Raw genomic sequence first — 17,555 nt, forward strand, 5'->3', positions numbered from 1 at the left:
TGAACTTACAGTATAGCCCTCTTACTACATCCATAGTTGCTGTAGTACATCAACCTACGTATTCTCACTGTAAACTGTGCAGTAATATATTGAATAGGAAACTATTTTGCTACTTTTAGCTAAATAATCCAACCAAAATCAGCACAATGACGCATCAAATGAGTAACAGATTTATTTATATACAAAACTGTTTACAGCAAGATTTCTGAATTACATTAACCCACAAGGGGAAATTGGTGGTCAAGTGCACACCACCACTTGCAACACAGTCTCAAGTCAACAGATGGGATGAAAGAAAAACACTTCAAGAGCACCTTGAGTTACAAAGGGAAGCAGATGGGTAAGTTTTAGAAACTGTAAGGCACAAGACACAGCATCCCCAGCTTCTGGTCAACCATCATCAATCAATCAACTACTTACTCAGCAAAGCACTTGATAAAAAAGTTATAATTACCCACTACAAGTACAACATGAGGACTATGGGGGGCAGGGGTCTTTGTAAGGCTACAGGATCAAAGCAAAACAAGTCATTTAGGATCTCAAGCATCTTGACATTAAACATGCAAGTCCACAATATGCAATATAAATTAAATGCATGTCATCCTGGCCTGGTTTGGCTTGCATGAATCATCAAATCAAAACCATGAACTAAAATAATAGCTTACTCTGTATCATTTAGCCACTTAAATAGTCTTACGCAGTGTTAAAATGCAATTTAAAAATTGCAACTCCATAATGTTCATAATTATAACGCAGTTATAAGAATATCTACTTAGGATATTGAAGGGAGAACAAACCTGCACCACTCAAATAGACTAATAGCATCAAACCAATTCCTAAGATTCTATTATATTGTATACAAAGGCCATAGCTGGTAAATACCAAAGATCTATCCCAATCTGTACTAAATTTGTCTGAGGGTTGTCCAAAAGATAACATCTTTATTACAATAAGGAGAAATTAAACTGTAGAAAAAAATCGTAGAGGACTAATCTGCTTAGCAAAAGAGCTTAAAATGTGAGTTGGTAGAGATCCAAAAAGATTCCTCCATCACGAAGACACAGTTCAACAGTTGATTGGTGAAAGGAACCCAAAGATGAGTTGATAAAAATTACAGTGAGAACTGTGAAACCAGTGAAATTTCTTATGTGAAATATCATTCCAGGGTGTTCAAGGAAATCCACCATTTGTGAAAGAAACTGACATTTTAACACCACATTTAAAGCAATGTGATCTGTGACTCTCCATCACTATAAAAAAAAAGAAAACAAAATGTTGAATACCAGTCCTTAAAAAGGTAAATATCCAGCCCTACCTGTACATTAACTCAACTACTCAAGGAATATGAGACATAAGCCAATGATGTCTCAAACATCAGATTTACAAGTAGTTATTACCATAATACGTTCAAAAAAACATTATCTGCAATAATTGGGACCAATGTTTGGCAATATTATGTTGTTTTCTGGGCATTTGGTTGCACTCCAAGTCAAGATTTTGCCCAGTTATAGATTACATTTCAACGACGGTGCTTCTTTGTCTAAAACAAAGATTAGTCTTGCTCTGAGAAAATTCTCCCTGTGGTTACAATTAGTTGGATGGTTTATCAAATATTTGGGCAGTTGCCATACTAAGTAAATCAATCTAGTATCACAATGGATCAGAAAAGTTCAACTGCAGTGTCTTGGTGTCGGTGAGGTCACGGTTGGCGAGCTGGTGAAGTTGTGCCTTCTGTCTTCAGCAAATTAGCTTACTGATGTCCTGGATACAATTTTACATCATGGCGCACTTCTTCTCTTCTGGGGGTGCATTTCCATCAGCTTTCTCCATCTCCAAAATGATCCGCTTGAAAACCTCCACAGCTGTCTGCATTGCAAGAATATTGTCATCAGAGTTTGGATCTGTGTCAGAATTAGTATGCATCAATGAGCTGCTTTTCAAAGAGATACCTATCATTACCTCATTCTCTTTAGCGGAGGACTCCATGAATGCAGCACCCCAAGAATCAGCAAGTTTCTTTCCCTCCTCTGGCTTGATAACCCTGTGAAAAAAATAAAAATGGAAGCTACACGTACTGAAAACACCTTTTGTATTTTCACTTGGCTACACAGGCAGTCCATGTTAACGGGATCAATTTATTGTTGGTTTTCAGGGGATTTGTCGACACTAAGAACAATACTAAATATAATTCTACTTATCCTTCAACTTCTTAACAGTTAAATTAAAAATGTATTTAATGTTTAATTATACTGAGTGTTTAAGACCAAAAGGTCCGACAGTATTATCTGTGTTATTTTTAAACTGACAGTTACAGTTTATAGTCAAGATTCAATAATCATAATTACCTTTCCATGTGGAGGTCTTTTTTGTTCCCTACGAGAACAGTTGGGACCCTAAAAAAAAAAAAAAAAACTTGGTTGGAAAAATGATCGTGACAAATAAAAATGACAAATATTGAAGTATGGAATTTTAAAGATCCAAATGAACTCACTGAATCTTCCCAACCATGTCTAGCAGCTTGTCGTGTAGAACCTGCACAACTTCAAAACTGAACAAAGACAGACATCAAAGTACGTTTTCATACTGATCTGAGAGTAGTCAGTGTTCAACTCTAACCTGTATGTTACTTACTATTATAATACATAATGCCAGTCCAAAGAACCCTATACTTTGGCATATTTGGTTGAAGCAATGGGCAACAAGCACACAAAAAAAATCTACTACTCAAAAATGGAACATTATAAGTCTAGTTATATGGCAATTATATGATGATGGTAAACATAACAGTGGGTTTAACCCTAGTAAATCTTTGTGGGTTAGAATTAATGTATCATAAACCATATAGTATGTATATGTTAGAACGTAATGCTAACGTTAGAGTGTTGTTTACGTAACATATAAAGTTTTTAGACTTCTAACAGTGTATGCCTCATTATTGATACACATATGAAAACAACCATCCACTCACCTTTTATTGGAAGTCACTGAATAGACAAGGACATACCCATGGATGTCCATTGAGTGGGATTGGTGAAAAATGGAGTACTCATCCTACAGACAGAGGACAAGTATTATAATCACATTGGGTATGACTGTTACCAAGCATAAAACCTTATTAAATGGAGTCAGACATACAAGCCTATAGCTTCTAAAATAACTGGCAACTGTCAATTGAATATACTTGTAAATCTGACAGAATACAGTAGTGTTATAATAGCAGCTTAAGTCAGCAAAGTTAAAGCTAAGTAATATGGGCGATGAGGCGAGGTAGACAGTGCAGACGTGTGGCATTAACTGGCTGACTACAGCTAAACTGGAAAATGTCTCTACAATGTCTTGCTTACCACTGGCACAAAAAAAAAAAATCAATGTTTAAACCTAGAAATTTACAGATCAGAGATGTTGATTTAAAACCAAGGATTTAGTGCCTGTGTACGATATGGTGGTAGATGATAAACTCACTTGTCCAGCTGTATCAACCAGCTGAAGATTGAAGTCTTGACCATTCACGCTGACCAATTTGTTAAAGGCTGGGGAGAGGAATGAACCAGTTTTTCAAAACATTTCTTTAAAATTACACCAAATCCATTGTGACTTTTTTTGTTGCAATATTTCATAAACAATCTAAGACTGACACATACTGTTTTCGATGGTGGGGTCATAGGAGTCAACAAACTGTCCTTCCACAAACTGTATTGTGAGAGATGACTTTCCTGTGCAGGGCAAAGAATCATAACATGGTTGTTTTACTACAATTTTAACAAAATGTTAAGCCATTACCAAAAGTGGTGTGCCTCTGTAGTATTAAGATAGGCTCCCACATATTGATAGCTGTGATTTTGTTGTACTAAAATCTGTGAGCTGTCAGATCAGAGAGAATCAATTAGATGGTATCGAGTGATAGTGCTCTTCCAACACACTACAGATTCTGCTACCAAAGCAATCAAAAATGTGTGATTCTCCGTGTATCTATGGGGTCATTTTGTTTCTTTACAGCTTTAATTTGTGACCTTATCTAACTTCTATGGAGGCACCATTTGTGGTAATGGCTCTAAAGAACAACAGATCTGGTAAAGTATATAAACGTTTGCAATGGCCATCCAGCTGAACGTTTTGGTTAATACAGCTAACACAGAATCTGATTGGTCATATATTTAGGACAACACCGGCCACACAAGTCCATTTACTAATACAAACGGCTGGTATAAACTTGGTAGAAGATCGAATATAATTACATGCTGACTTCCTTTAATTGTGGACATTTATGAATCGATTGATCTTATTGACGGATATAGAAGAAGAAGAAAAAATAAAATGTTAAGCGTAAAGACTTATTTCCAACATAGTCTCCGATGTAATTAAAAAAACAAAAGGACCGAAAAACTGACATAAACCAAACCCCTGACATCAACTAACGTTACATACTTTTATTAGACATGCTAGACTAAAAGTTTCGACACACGGCACTTGGCTCTGAACCAGGATGTCACCGGCTGAGCTAACTTTGTTTTCACAGAACACGTTACAACCAGTAACAGATGGCTCTACAACATGGTAACGTTGATTATAGTGTGGTTTAGTGATCAACTGCTCAGCAAACACACGAAGCACAAAGAAACATGAACACAGGTGATCTAGCGTCACTGGCGTTCGTCGGACAGCTACACTTAAGAAGAAAACAAAGCGTTAGCCTGTTAGCTGACTAACATTAGCTGTGCACGAGCTCGTGTGCTTTACTCACCTACAGACCTGTAACCTATAACAGCAATCTTTCGATGTTTCGGTTGGGGCATTTTGGTGAAAACGTTGTTCCAAAGGTTTTAATAATGTAACGTTAGTAACTTACGCCACCTAGGTTTACTATCGAAACAAACTTTTATCGCCACATTCGTATCACATCACGTGACAACAACAAACTTTTCGGAGCTGTGGCTTGAGCTGGGCCTCGAGCTGGAGGTTCAGAGTTTTAGTAACGTTACTTATCCCAAAAAATTGTATTTTTCTGTATCTGATATTGTTATCGATATCGACCGATAGTTTGAAATTATGAAATTTTCGTTCCAACTGAAATTTGAATAAAAAAAAAAAAAAGCTCGCTCTACGCGCTTACGATTCGCAAGTCAAACTGACGGAAACTGTCATTGTGTAAGCACACCGTCGTAAAACCGGTGAACACGTCATAACTGACATGGACAGTTTGTACAGTAGAGGTCACCCTTTGTGCGCCTCTTGATACATTCATGTCTGTGCGTCCCAGTCAGCCAGCATGTTTTTGATATCCAGTCTTTTAGACTTTTCCAGACTGGCTTTCCGTCAAAGAAATACAGTCCACAAGTCTAGTTTTTCCCACATTAGAACAATATGGCAGAGGTTTCTAACTGTATGTAAAGAACCTAGACAGATGTCCAGCAACAACCTCATCCAGGATCCTATATATTTAGGCTATATTTAGGCTACCGTGTGTATATATATATATATATATATAGTATACAGTACTTTACTTTTTTTTTTTTTTTTACTGTTTTTTGTTTCTGTTTAAGTAAAGTATCTCACATGTTAGTTCTCTTTCTTCATCCTTTTTCTCACTTGCACTGTCTTGTTCTCACTCACGTATGCTTAAAATCAGATACTCTATTAAAATCATTCTAGACTTGAATGAAATCATGTGGAAGGAGGGTTTATTTAGCCAAATCAAGTGAATACAATAACACCAATTATTACAGTATATTACACTTTATTCTATTTTTATTTAGATCTAGAGATCCAATCTTATCCCACATCCTATTGTCATTTAATCTTATTTTATCTTTTTATGACCAGTGCTCTTTTTGCGATTAGTGCTTTAATTGCTGAGCTGACTTGTTGTCTAGTCCAACCCGTTTCATTGTACCGTTGACCCTGCATTAACCTATATGTCTAAAGAAGTAAAACTAAAACAGGCAAGTTTCAAATTGGCCACAGTGTAGGCTGCTTTACAAACTGGACAATGATGTGGCCTCATTGGATTTTCTGCATTAGTACTTTTAAGTTCTGATAATACCTACATACTTTTACTTAATCAAGATTTTAAAAGCAGGACTTTTACTTACTAACAGATTATTATATGAAGTGTGGTATTGGTACTTTTACTTAAGGATCCGAATACTTCTTCAACCACTGAGGACTAGGCAGTAATGATTGTGTTAGTGTTTACTGGTCTGAATATGCATTTAAATAATCAATATTTTTAGCTACTTCTTGTTTGTGAAATAAAGCGTGTTTAAGACACTGTAGGCAAAAGTGGAAATATATATATATATATATATATATATATATATATATATATATATATATACATACATACTGCTGGGACTAACATTTACTTTAGTTAACATTTACTGACTGATTATGGAGCTTTAATAGTTTTTGAGTACCAATCAAACAACAAAACTGTTGACTACCACGTTTTGTTGACCTATTCTTTGATCAGATATTTCCGGACTTAGCAAAGTACTTGCACGGCAAGACAAAATGAAATGGATGCATTTTAAAAGTTTTATTCAATTAAAACAAAAAAGTTCGTCTGTTATTCCATGTTTTGTGCAATGGAAATATCTAATTTTAGCATGCTTTTTTGGGACCAACACTCAGGTATTGTATTGGGACTGGTACAATGACTGAAAAATGTGTATCAATTTAAAGATTAAGTCACAGAAAAAGTTATTTAAACAATGGATGGAGGTGGATGGATCATATAGCATAGGCTACTACTGTGTGAACTAAGGGCAATATGTCGCAATTTTTCCCATTAACGTTGTCACCTGCCATAATTGTGGATCTTATTATAGTTTTGTGATATACAGATTCGTGGTTCATGTAAGGCCAATCATTGCTGCTGGTTGATTAGCAGCTAGATTTGGGATCTAACCGGAAATTGTTTGGAACTGGAGGTAAAACGTAAACCATAGTTAACGCTGCCGATTCGCCATATCCCCATGAGGGCAGGTATGTCCCGCCCTACTCTGCCTTGCTCTGTCTCTAATTGGTTTACCTTGACATTCTTATCCTAACTCTATCCAATCCCACTCCTCTTGCCGAAACCTTACCACCCCAATCAAAGCAGGTAACGAGTATTAGCCAATCAGAGGAAAAGTAGGACTGGTCATTCCTTTCTCCATGCCTTCGCCGTCCTAGGGCAAAAAAAAAATTGGCTACCAGAGATGCTGGAGATGCTGCCGTCAACAGGCAGATGAAAAAACAGAATTACTTTACTGGAACGGTCCTGACAGGGACAGGTAATACAACAGTTACCGGTAGAACCGGACAACTTTAAAATTATCATTTTTAAAAAACAGACCTCCTTTGCTGTGTTGTGTTTTAAAAGTCAGCTTTTTAGGCTTCATGGAGAGCAAGCTAGCTAACCAGCTAAACACTAGCTGGCTACCCATAGCATTTGGCAAAAGGTGGGTGCCATAGCAACCGTTTAGGAAACATTGACTGTGGTGGCTAGCTAGCTAAGATACTTCAGGCTAACGTTGGTTTGTTGTGCTAGCGATAAACAAGACGTCGTAGAGACTTCAATGTCCAATTTAGCGTCAGTCAGCCAGTTAATGTCACAAGTCAGCATTATCGACTAAGCGCCATTATTTTTAGTAAGCTGTGGAGGATGGCAGACTGTTGTAACCCTAGACATATGTTGAGTTTAGCTAACTTGGCTTACGGTGATTTCCATCTCATGCAGTAAGCTAACGTTAGCCACCAAGGCCGACCCGTAAACTTAGGCTACCTGAACCGTTATGTAAACGTCAAAGTAAACGCTCTCTCTTTCTCGGTTACAATCTGGATGTCAGAATGATGTGTCTCAGAGGAGTCTAACGTCAGTTTAACATTAAGTTACTTTATTAATGTTGTCATCAACCTTAGCTAATTGTATCTGAGTTAATCAGCTGATCTGTGGCTGCTAAGGTTAGTGTTTGAGCTAACTTAGATGCTTGTTAACTATTTTCTGGAATGATTAATTAACCTACACCAGCTAATCTTAATCACATGTGTGTTGTTAGCTTTATGAGCTAATATTACAGTTAAATATCTGTGCAGTTCAGAATGTGTGGCTTTAGTTAGCTATCGTTACATTGCACCGACAAGTTGACTGTAGTTAGCTTAAATTCACGCTAGCCTTCAGTGTTATATTTTTTGGTCATTAAAAGTGTGCGATATAACATTTTCATATTCTTATCTCGAACCTCTCCGAATTAGGTCTTAGGCGATAACATATGGAATTGACTTGACGTGCATCAAGGGTTTTATGTGATGTCAAATTGGACCTACTGAACTACTGTATGTTATGTTTTGTTATGTTTGAATGAAAAGAGGCCTGAGTGAATGTGTTTAAGAGATAATTCCGTTTCCAACACAACTGTCATTTTAGCAATCAGCCTGAACTAGTATGGATGTTGATGACTGCAATGGCCGGTCTTGCATATCAGGTAGGGCTGTTTTTCTTTTCATCACAGATATACTTACCTTCAATGGTTGGCATGTTGTTCAAATGACAGATCTTGCTTTTTCTCTTTTGGTGGCAGCTAGTGGAGACTCCTCAATGGAAAGAGAGTTTTCTGGGGCCCTTGGAGGTCCAACAGTGAGCACCCCTAACAGCTCCCCTAGCCGCTCCCTCAGTGGTCAGTGAGTAAATATGTGAATATCCCACAAAACAGACTATGTAATGGTTAATGAAATTCTTAATTATTCCACAAATCACTTCTTTGTTTAGCTCATAGTAATATATAATCTTAATGTCAAATGTTTACAACGCTTGTGGAAAGGTGTACATACACTACCGGTCAAAAGTTTGGGGTCACTTAGAAATTTCCATTGCACTCCATTATAGACAGAATACCAGCTGAGGTCAGTTGCATTGTTTTTTTAAACCCGGTCAGCAGTTTTCAAATTACATTATGTGTTTACATAATTGCAAAAGGGTTCTCCAATGTTTTCTAAGTTAGTTTTTTTTAAATGATATCAGATTAGTAAACAGAATGGGCCTTTGGAACATTGGATCAATGGGTGCTGATAATGGTCAATGTAGATATTGCATTAAAGATCAGCCACCCACTCAGATCAGCTGGTATTATGTCTATAATGGAGTGGCATGGAAATTTGTAAGTGACCCCAAACTTTTGACCGGTAGTGTACATTTTTATGATTATTTTATTATTCAGATTACAGTACACATAAATCAATTTGAGATTTAGTTACTGAGGCATCCCTACTTTTATCATAGACGTAATGGCATGTAAAACTATGCACACTCTACCATTCTTCATGTCTGCTCTTGTGCGTCTATAGCCAACTCCATTAAAGTAGAGCTGTACAGTGATGAAGACCCAGGTCGCAGTACTGAAGATGAAAGAGGGGAGCGGGTAGACGAAGGAGGTCTAGAGCAGGGATCTGAAGCTGTCAGAGGCCACAGGGAGCTCACAAATCCTGAAACCATGCAAGCTGGAGCCACCAGACTGCCTAATGGAAAGCTCAAGTGTGACATCTGTGGAATGATCTGCATTGGACCTAATGTTCTCATGGTGCACAAACGCAGCCATACAGGTGACTGATCAGTTTAGTTTAGATAAGTCATCTCTGTGAAAAAAACATCTATTCCGTTTGCTTTTTGGGAAAGAGATTAGGTCAGATACAGAATTGGAATTTGGTACAAGAGAAAATTGTCAATGCCACACATTCTCTTAAAATCCCCTTTTTTTGAGCCACTCGGGATAAAATCTGTTCGTACAAGTGATTCTTGCATGAGGCCCATTGCGGCAAACACTATAATGTAATTAAACAAGTTGGGTTAACAGGTTTGATCTATCTCCAGGTGAGCGACCATTCCAGTGTAATCAGTGTGGCGCCTCCTTTACTCAAAAGGGTAACCTGCTCCGCCACATCAAGCTGCACTCAGGAGAGAAGCCCTTTAAATGTCCGTTCTGCAGTTATGCCTGTCGAAGACGAGATGCGCTCACTGGCCACCTTCGCACTCATGCAGGTAGGACAGATTCAAGCCTGATCATTGTTTTATTTTTCTTACGTTAATGTACAATGTTGTGACAATAATAATGCTTTCTTCACACTTTTGTCCCCAGTCTCCTCTCCAACTGTAGGAAAGCCGTATAAGTGCAGTTATTGTGGCCGTAGTTACAAGCAGCAGAGCACCTTGGAGGAGCACCGTGAGCGCTGCCACAGCTACTTACAGAGTCTGGAGTCACAGCAGCCATCCAGTGCACAGAATCCAGGTACAGTTCTATAGCATGCATGGAGAAGCACTGTCAGGAGTAACCAAGTAATCACAATATGGTGTTGTAAAAATAAATTTCCAAAGGAATTATAGTGGCTTCTAGTGTAGAAATGTAGTCTACTTCCTTAACAAGGTTATGCAAACAACCTTTCTCTTCTTTTCTATCCAAACTTTAAAAAAAAAAGCATACAATTTAAACATTTGGGATAAATGCTGTCTAGGTAGTAAGACGACCCCCCCCCCAAAAAAATAAAAAAATAAAAATAAAAATAACGTTACAATTTGTTCATACTCTGTGCAGGAGAGGAGATGAGAGAGCTTGAGTTTATACCAGACTCTCTACTGCAACCCTCCTCAGACAAGATGGCATTTATTGATCGGCTCACCAACAGCATCACCAAACGCAAGAGATCCACACCACAAAAATTTGTAGGTGAGCATTTGGTCTCTGTGTGGACAGGTTGAGGAAACTGAAAGGTATCAATTGGGTGAATTGGATACCACATACATTGGTACTGATCTTTTTGTGCTAGTGATGTGACCACAGGCTTTTACAATTTAATGTATTAAAGTTGTGTATGACTTGCCATAGATTCCAACCAAATGTCAAAGTGAATTTAGAAACTTCTATGCTTTTGGGGTTTATTGATAAGAGTTGCACGTAACTGGTGCAGGAAAGCTGTGGTCTAAACAACAGTGAATACAGGATCAGGACAACAGTATAATTACATGGTTAGCAAGTGAACAGTAATAAACCTTATTAAAAACACAAAAGCACCATTATTTTTTTCCTGCAACTCAACTTGTCCTTCCTCTCAATCATCATAACCTCCAACCTAATTATCCAATAACTTGGGCAAGCTGCCTGCCCATGTATTATTATTTTTTTTTAATTCAGTTTTGACGTCTTCCACAGACTTTCATAGTACACTATCATAAGATTGGGTTTCTTTATTGCAGGACAGAAGAACATACGCCTTAACCTTGCAGATGCACCTTATGAGTTCACCGCTGGTTTGGATAAAGATGGAGAGATGAACGCAGGGGACCTTGAAACCCCGCACTTTACTGGTTCGGGAGGAGAATATGCAGGTGTAGCAGGTAATGGAGGAGGAGGGGTGTCTGACACACTGAGGCCTCTACACCTTCCCACCACTCACCCTTCATGTTTATCAGAACTCAGGCCGATCCTTAGCTCCATTCACACCTCTGTTGCTCTAGGCCCGAGGCTTGATTGTACAGGGACTGGAGCTGGGCTAGGTGCTGTGGCTGTAGGGGGGAGGGAGGCAGCAGAGGGCCATGAAGACCTGCCTGCTGGTTGTAGTCACGCACCCTCACCTAACAATGGTTGCCAGGACTCAACAGACACAGAGAGCATGCCAGATGACCCTTGCAACATTACCGCTCCGACTCCAACCCTGCACAGTAAAAACGGCCACCATCTTCAACACTCCAACAACCACCACCCAGCGCCTCATCCTGTTGCACCCCACAGGAGTCGGGACAGACGTAGTCCCAGCCACGCCAAAGACAAGGAGGTGGAAAGAGAGGATGGAAGCCACTCAGCCCTTCCACCTCCTGCCCTCGCGCCAACTCCAAGCTCACCCACAGCTCCCTCCTCCACCTCCAGGGAGGCGTTTCGGGTTGTAGACGGGGAAGGGCGAGCTGTGCGCTCTTTCCGTTGCGAGCACTGCCGTGTGCTTTTCCTGGACCATGTCATGTTTACCATCCATATGGGCTGCCACGGTTTTCGCCAGCCTTTTGAGTGTAACATCTGTGGCCACCGCAGTCAGGACCGCTATGAATTTTCTTCACACATCGTCCGCGGGGAGCACATGCTTGACTGAGGATAAAGGGTGGTCAACCTGCTTCACCTAGAGCTATTTTTACACTGAGACAAGGACCTGGCTGGGTTTGGTCTGCACACAAGCTATATATATATATATATATATATATATATATAGCTCAAATAGGCACCGGTACATTTAGCATGTACCAGCATTAATGGCAAACTTGTGTTTTCTAAAATTAGTATAGTGATCCTTATTTTTAATGCACTTTGAACAAGTAATCAATTTTACAATGCACTTTTAATTCTATGTATTCTAAATTTGATTAAGAGCCAATGCACTTTTTCATCCGCAGATGTGCCTTGCTCCAAAATTCAGGATTCAAATCTGATGCACAAATTACAGTAGACAAATCAGACTTTTGTGCTCAACCTGAAAACTGTCCCCTATTGTGCACTTTAACAGAGATAATATAGTTGTTTTTTTTCAACTTGGGGTTGATTCTGTAATAATTACATTATTATAAGATGTGCAGACCAAACTCAAAAACCAGGTCCAAGTCAAATAGATGTTTGAGGGGTTGTCCTTGAATTAGAAATGCACTTTTGTTTTTAACGTGTGTGTGTGTACGTGAGAGAGTGTGTGAACGTAACAGAACCTGTGTTTTATGGAATTGAATACGTAAAGTGGAAAATGAAGGCCTGTGTGAATACCGTGTGGCACGGTGTATAAAATGTTTTTTTTTTTTTCTTTTCTATGACTGCTTTTGTTGCACTGATACCTGCCAGAATACTATAATATATTAAACTATTTTATGGAATACAGTAATGACCTGCACATTTCTCTCAATGTGAAAAACTGATGAAATGTTTCTCTCACAAGGAAAGGAGAACAAGTATCACTGCCACAATTTTAGAGATTCTGAAGAGGTTAGGTCTTAATAAGTTATTAATATTTCCCCTTTCATAGCTACATCTGCAAAACCAACACTAATTTATTTATATTTGAAAATTATTTGGGTGTTATCTCATTGTATTGTGCCTTTCTCACCCTGATCACACCTTGTTGACCAGACTGAAGGACATGAGCTACCAACTGTCATATCTTGAATCAGATCATTGTGGATGATGTTAGAGATCATGAGTTCCAAAATAATTTACTTAATCAAATTGTTTTCCAGACACAAGTCTCTGGCTTATAGCTTTGCACAATATTTGTATTCTCATATTCATCAAAAGCTGGGTTGAGTTTTATCAATGTGTTGGCAAATAACCAATTATGCTAATTTATCAAAGACTAAGGGGGCATGTGGCATTTTGCACATGCTGCTGTGTCACGAATGAGTGCAGTGTGGAGTGGCAGCTTACTACTGTTCTCATAGGTCCAATCCCGAAAAAGATGTTGTGGGTTCTGTCGGTTGTGATGATATATCCTGTCTTGGTAATATGGTGCAGAAATGTATGATAAGAGCAGTGTGTTAGAACAACACTGTCAGCTCTTGATTCTGTCTTCATCTGTGACATAGAACAATTGATAGTTGTTGTAGAAACATGTTTATATTTGACTTTACACTATGTAAGCACAATAAGTTGTACTGTTAAGCAGGCTAACTTGTTCAGTCTACATTACGGATCGGGGCAAAAAATCAATACTTAATGTGTTGATTAACAGGACATTTGGTTAAACCAAAGAACTACTTCCTACTGTTGCTCAGTCAGTAAAACCTTGTACAGGTTTGCTTTTTCCTGGAGTTATCTCCACTTAATTTTGCATAAGATATTTAAAAGTCATTTGGGGGTATCCCTTCCAAAATAAATATTGTAAAAGAATTGTTACAATTTTTTAATTGGAGCTGCATTTGTTCTGATGGGTTAGAAAGGTGGTGTTGGTGCATATCACTGAGATGTAAGCGAGTCACTTGTAGACAATGGACTGTGGCGATCTTACCAGTACAAAAACTCAAAGTTGTAGTTTCATTTAATAATCAAATTATCTTAAGAATAGACATTAGGTAATGTTTGGACAGAATTTTTGTAATCAAATGGGTCACTAAAGCTTGTAGTTTACCTGCAACTTAATCTAGAAAACTTTAACATTGTGACTTTAAACACCAAAGTGTTCATTGCAAATCACTCAAATTGCAATGCCAGATTGCATGGGCAATAAAGTGCTTTAACAAACTGAATACATTTCAATTCACAGTATATCATATTTTGATTTAGGTAACACCTTGTATACACAAAGACCCAATTGTGTTTCTTCTCTTGGTGTAATTTCTGTATAGACTTTACAATGTGTGCCTTTGGCTTGAGGTCTTTTGTGCATTTTGTTATTGCTCAATAGCTAAATTACTTACATTTGTAGTGTACAGCTTATTAATCATGTGGTGCAACTGCTGCACATTAAAAAAGGCTCCACATTATTTTGGTCATCCTTCAAAAATTGTAGAGTATAACTATAACCACCAGAAATCAGTGACCGAGCCCAGAAGTTAATTTTTACAGGTTCTACACATTGATAAAAAGGGACTTCTGCTAGGAGCCAAAGAACTGAATAGAGATAAAGTGTGTAAAACGTCCTGCAGATGGAAATGTCAACCATTTTGTTGACCTCTAGTGTGACAAATATTGTACAAAAAGTTACTGACTTTACATTTTCAACATTCTGCATCGGAGACAGAGCAAACTCACTGTTCACATGCTAAAGGTTTGGGTGTAGATTTTTTTTTTTGTATGTTCAACACTAGACTATGTGCTTCTAAACTTGATGCATGCGATACCAATGCGTTTTGCTCCTAAACCTACACTCTTTCCATTTTAAAACATAAGGACAACCAAATAAACTACCTACTCTAATTTAAGACTATACTTCAGAAAACTTCCATTTTGTGTTGACATTTTTTTTCATGCACTATTTATTTCCTTCAGTTTTACTGTCTTTGTTACCCTTCCCATACTGATAATTGTCCAATATTGCTTTAAATAACTGCAGTCTTTTTTAAATGTATCATATTGTAATTATGTATTTGCATAATTCAATCCTTAACTACTGTAAGTTTTGTACTGAAGTCTATTCCAAATAAAATACTTGACAGGCCTGTCTTACCAAAAACTGCACAATTTATGGTCAGTTGGATTAACAAACTTCACACATTCAAGTTTGTAAAGACTTGAATTTATTCTTCAGGTGTACAGCATCATCAGATTCTGCTTTACATAGGCTTTGGAGGGGCTCTTGGTGCACCGGCCTGTGAAAAAATGAAAATAAAATTTAGAATGATATCTGATAGACCCTGCTCACTGTGGACAATGTGACATCAAGTGTAAATTAACATTAATGGCTGTGTTGCATTCAGGTGTTCCAGTTCCAACACCTGAACTACAGACTCCTCTGAAGGTGACAAAACTACTCAGTCAGTTTGACCTGTGTTTTGCCAACTATGACTAGTCAAATTATCCACTGTGAAATAGACTTTGTAAAAACGTCAATGAAGTGATCGAACAGTTAACAGGCCACAGTGCAGTATAAGGTACTTACAGCGGGCCTGAATCTGGGTGGTGGGGTGCGGTCTTTCCTGGCCTCACAAGAGCGGTTCCTCACCACCTTACTGTGGATAGCACAGCTGACACAGTAGTGCAGCTTCACATAGAGTTTGGGCAAAACATAAGCTGCAGAGTGAACACAAATGGAGAAAAGTTCAGATGAGGTCAAGCCACCAGGGTCAAGAGACAACTTATGACATACAACACGAAAAACAAGCCCATGCACTTACAGTCAAAGACACTGGCCTCTGAGATGTCTCTCACGGCTGCCGCCTCCACGATGTTCCTGATGACAAACTTCTTGATGGCCTTGTCCTTGGGTACACAGCGTGCACAGTTGGTGCAGCGGATGGGCTGCACATGGCCACGGCCCTTCTTGGCACGACCGTTATTCCTCCTTTTCTTGGTCTGCAAAAACAAATGTCAATTAGTAAGAGAAACTACAGACAACTAATGTCTTTGTTATTGAACAAAGTGTCAGCAGCACAGCAACAGCTGCCAGGCACAGAAAACTGGCATCAATATAAAACGTGATTTGGCAAAGTTGGTTGGGTTTAGACAATAGTAACATTTAAAAATGTATATTTAAAAATATGATTTTTAGAGAAACGTCCATTTAAGACCTAAACGGTTACGTTATTGTATTATATACTACCTACTAACAGTCCTTAATACTGGTAACTGAGCAAAACACTGAAAATTTAAGACATAGTCCTAGACAGTACAATTTGCCATGCCATGACTAAATAAGACAGTATTATCAGTAAAGTTATTTGGAGGAGTTACTAACGTTACTAGCTAGCTACGTTTTTCATTAGCCACTGCATCTTGTAAACCCTAGTATAAAAAGGAGCTCGCCAATGCATGTGGTGGCTGCGGTGTCTCCTTTCAACACGTAAAAGATATGTAACATTTAAAGTTGACCGTCTCATTTCACTGACGCATTAGTATATACCATCGTGAAAAACTGATGGCTAATGAACCCATATTGCTTCGTTGTGTTTCCACGCACGTACACAGTAACATCTTTGGCCAGCTAATTTACCTAGCTTACGTTAATTTACAGGAACACATGCACAAAACGGTTAGCCTGCTAACAGTTAGCATTAGGCCTAGACTATTTTTTTTATATATTCGAGTGACTTCTAAGGACTATTTCCCACACTGTGGTTTAGCTATTTGAATAAAATACCTAATATGAGCTAATAATGTGTTATTTTTCGAAAGTAATGATAGTTAATTCTGTTTTTGCCACACGGGCGCCACTGCAACACACTCACCATCTTGCACGGGAAGCTGGAAAGAGGACCGGAAGAGGTTGTACCGCGAGAAGTAGTGCCAACCGCTCCGCCCTCGAAATATTTTTCGAAATAAATATTTTCTTACTTTATTTTTTATTCTGTACACAATTGTGTGTTTAAATTATGTGTTTAAATTAAAAAAAATTACACATATTTCATTCAGAAAAATAATATCAATATTCGTTTTTTCGCGGAGGGTTATCAGGGTAGCTAGTCAAGTTTCTCAGTTTCTCCAAGCATCAGTCGAGTGAGCGGAGAACTATGGAATGCCGGTTTATTCAATATTAAATAAATTAATAAATATATAAATAAATGAATAAAACATAAATACATGAATAAATAAATATGCCTTTGAAATACATCATGAAATAAATAAATACATACATAACTAAATACATGTAAATGTTCATATAAAAATGAATCAATTAGTTAAATAAATGCATAAAATGTTTTACTTTTTTACTACCTTTTGTTACAACAACATTGATGTTAAAAATGTATTTTTCTTATTATTAATGTCAACTGCGAGGTAAGAATTTTTATTTTTCAACTTGAGTCAGATACCTTGTTAAAAGGGAGTTTGGGGCACTGTTTTTACACCAAAAAAAACAAAAAGAAACAACAACAATAGAGCCTCAATGTACCTTAATATGTAAAA

At 37.9% G+C, this 17,555-nt stretch overlaps 3 protein-coding genes across 7 annotated transcripts; 1 reads left to right on the forward strand and 2 right to left on the reverse strand.

Moving 5' to 3' along the window:
- Nucleotides 1-154: 154 nt before the first annotated feature.
- On the reverse strand, nucleotides 155-5,148 carry rhebl1 (Ras homolog, mTORC1 binding like 1). The gene is made up of 8 exons (XM_032514459.1): nucleotides 4,742-5,148; nucleotides 3,642-3,713; nucleotides 3,463-3,530; nucleotides 2,969-3,051; nucleotides 2,492-2,548; nucleotides 2,346-2,393; nucleotides 1,960-2,041; nucleotides 155-1,866 (listed from the first exon to the last, which is right to left on the reverse strand). The coding sequence occupies exons 1-8, from the start codon at nucleotides 4,791-4,793 to the stop codon at nucleotides 1,774-1,776; spliced, it is 555 nt and encodes a 184-aa protein (XP_032370350.1). The 5' UTR covers nucleotides 4,794-5,148; the 3' UTR covers nucleotides 155-1,773.
- A 1,930-nt stretch (nucleotides 5,149-7,078) lies between these two features.
- LOC116688374 (zinc finger protein Eos) lies at nucleotides 7,079-15,119 on the forward strand. Of its 5 annotated transcripts, none has more exons than XM_032514389.1 (8): nucleotides 7,080-7,274; nucleotides 8,408-8,465; nucleotides 8,562-8,657; nucleotides 9,325-9,579; nucleotides 9,848-10,015; nucleotides 10,113-10,262; nucleotides 10,566-10,697; nucleotides 11,225-15,119. In XM_032514389.1, the coding sequence occupies exons 2-8, from the start codon at nucleotides 8,426-8,428 to the stop codon at nucleotides 12,109-12,111; spliced, it is 1,728 nt and encodes a 575-aa protein (XP_032370280.1). In that variant the 5' UTR covers nucleotides 7,080-7,274; nucleotides 8,408-8,425; the 3' UTR covers nucleotides 12,112-15,119. The 5 variants fall into 5 exon arrangements, with proteins under 5 accessions (XP_032370282.1, XP_032370280.1, XP_032370284.1 ...); XM_032514393.1 differs by having other exon boundaries at nucleotides 7,153-7,274; nucleotides 8,562-8,661; XM_032514390.1 differs by lacking the exon at nucleotides 7,080-7,274 and adding an exon at nucleotides 7,336-7,944 and having other exon boundaries at nucleotides 11,225-12,111.
- An 87-nt stretch (nucleotides 15,120-15,206) lies between these two features.
- On the reverse strand, nucleotides 15,207-16,965 carry LOC116688424 (40S ribosomal protein S26). Its single transcript, XM_032514469.1, has 4 exons — nucleotides 16,877-16,965; nucleotides 15,827-16,004; nucleotides 15,592-15,722; nucleotides 15,207-15,301 (listed from the first exon to the last, which is right to left on the reverse strand). The coding sequence occupies exons 1-4, from the start codon at nucleotides 16,877-16,879 to the stop codon at nucleotides 15,266-15,268; spliced, it is 348 nt and encodes a 115-aa protein (XP_032370360.1). The 5' UTR covers nucleotides 16,880-16,965; the 3' UTR covers nucleotides 15,207-15,265.
- Nucleotides 16,966-17,555: the final 590 nt, after the last annotated feature.

This window comes from Etheostoma spectabile, chromosome 4 (assembly GCF_008692095.1).
Source record: "Etheostoma spectabile isolate EspeVRDwgs_2016 chromosome 4, UIUC_Espe_1.0, whole genome shotgun sequence".
Classification (NCBI taxonomy): Eukaryota; Metazoa; Chordata; class Actinopteri; order Perciformes; family Percidae; genus Etheostoma; species Etheostoma spectabile.

What these genes read in the sequence shown, in the direction of transcription:
- LOC116688424 (XM_032514469.1), bottom strand. An exon ending in AGAGGCCAGTGTCTTTGACT is followed by an intron (nt 15,723 to 15,826) that starts GTAAGTGCATGG and finishes TTCACTCTGCAG; the next exon opens with CTTATGTTTTGCCCAAACTC. An exon ending in CACCCAGATTCAGGCCCGCT is followed by an intron (nt 15,302 to 15,591) that starts GTAAGTACCTTA and finishes ATTTTTTCACAG; the next exon opens with GCCGGTGCACCAAGAGCCCC.
- LOC116688374 (XM_032514389.1), top strand. Translation starts at nt 8,426, where the DNA reads ATGGATGTTGATGACTGCAATGGCCGGTCTTGCATATCAG. An exon ending in ATCCAGTGCACAGAATCCAG is followed by an intron (nt 10,263 to 10,565) that starts GTACAGTTCTAT and finishes TACTCTGTGCAG; the next exon opens with GAGAGGAGATGAGAGAGCTT. An exon ending in CACACCACAAAAATTTGTAG is followed by an intron (nt 10,698 to 11,224) that starts GTGAGCATTTGG and finishes TCTTTATTGCAG; the next exon opens with GACAGAAGAACATACGCCTT.
- rhebl1 (XM_032514459.1), bottom strand. Translation starts at nt 4,793, where the DNA reads ATGCCCCAACCGAAACATCGAAAGATTGCTGTTATAGGTTACAGGTCT. An exon ending in TATAGGTTACAGGTCTGTAG is followed by an intron (nt 3,714 to 4,741) that starts GTGAGTAAAGCA and finishes TGCCCTGCACAG; the next exon opens with GAAAGTCATCTCTCACAATA. An exon ending in TCAGTGACTTCCAATAAAAG is followed by an intron (nt 2,549 to 2,968) that starts GTGAGTGGATGG and finishes GTCTTTGTTCAG; the next exon opens with TTTTGAAGTTGTGCAGGTTC.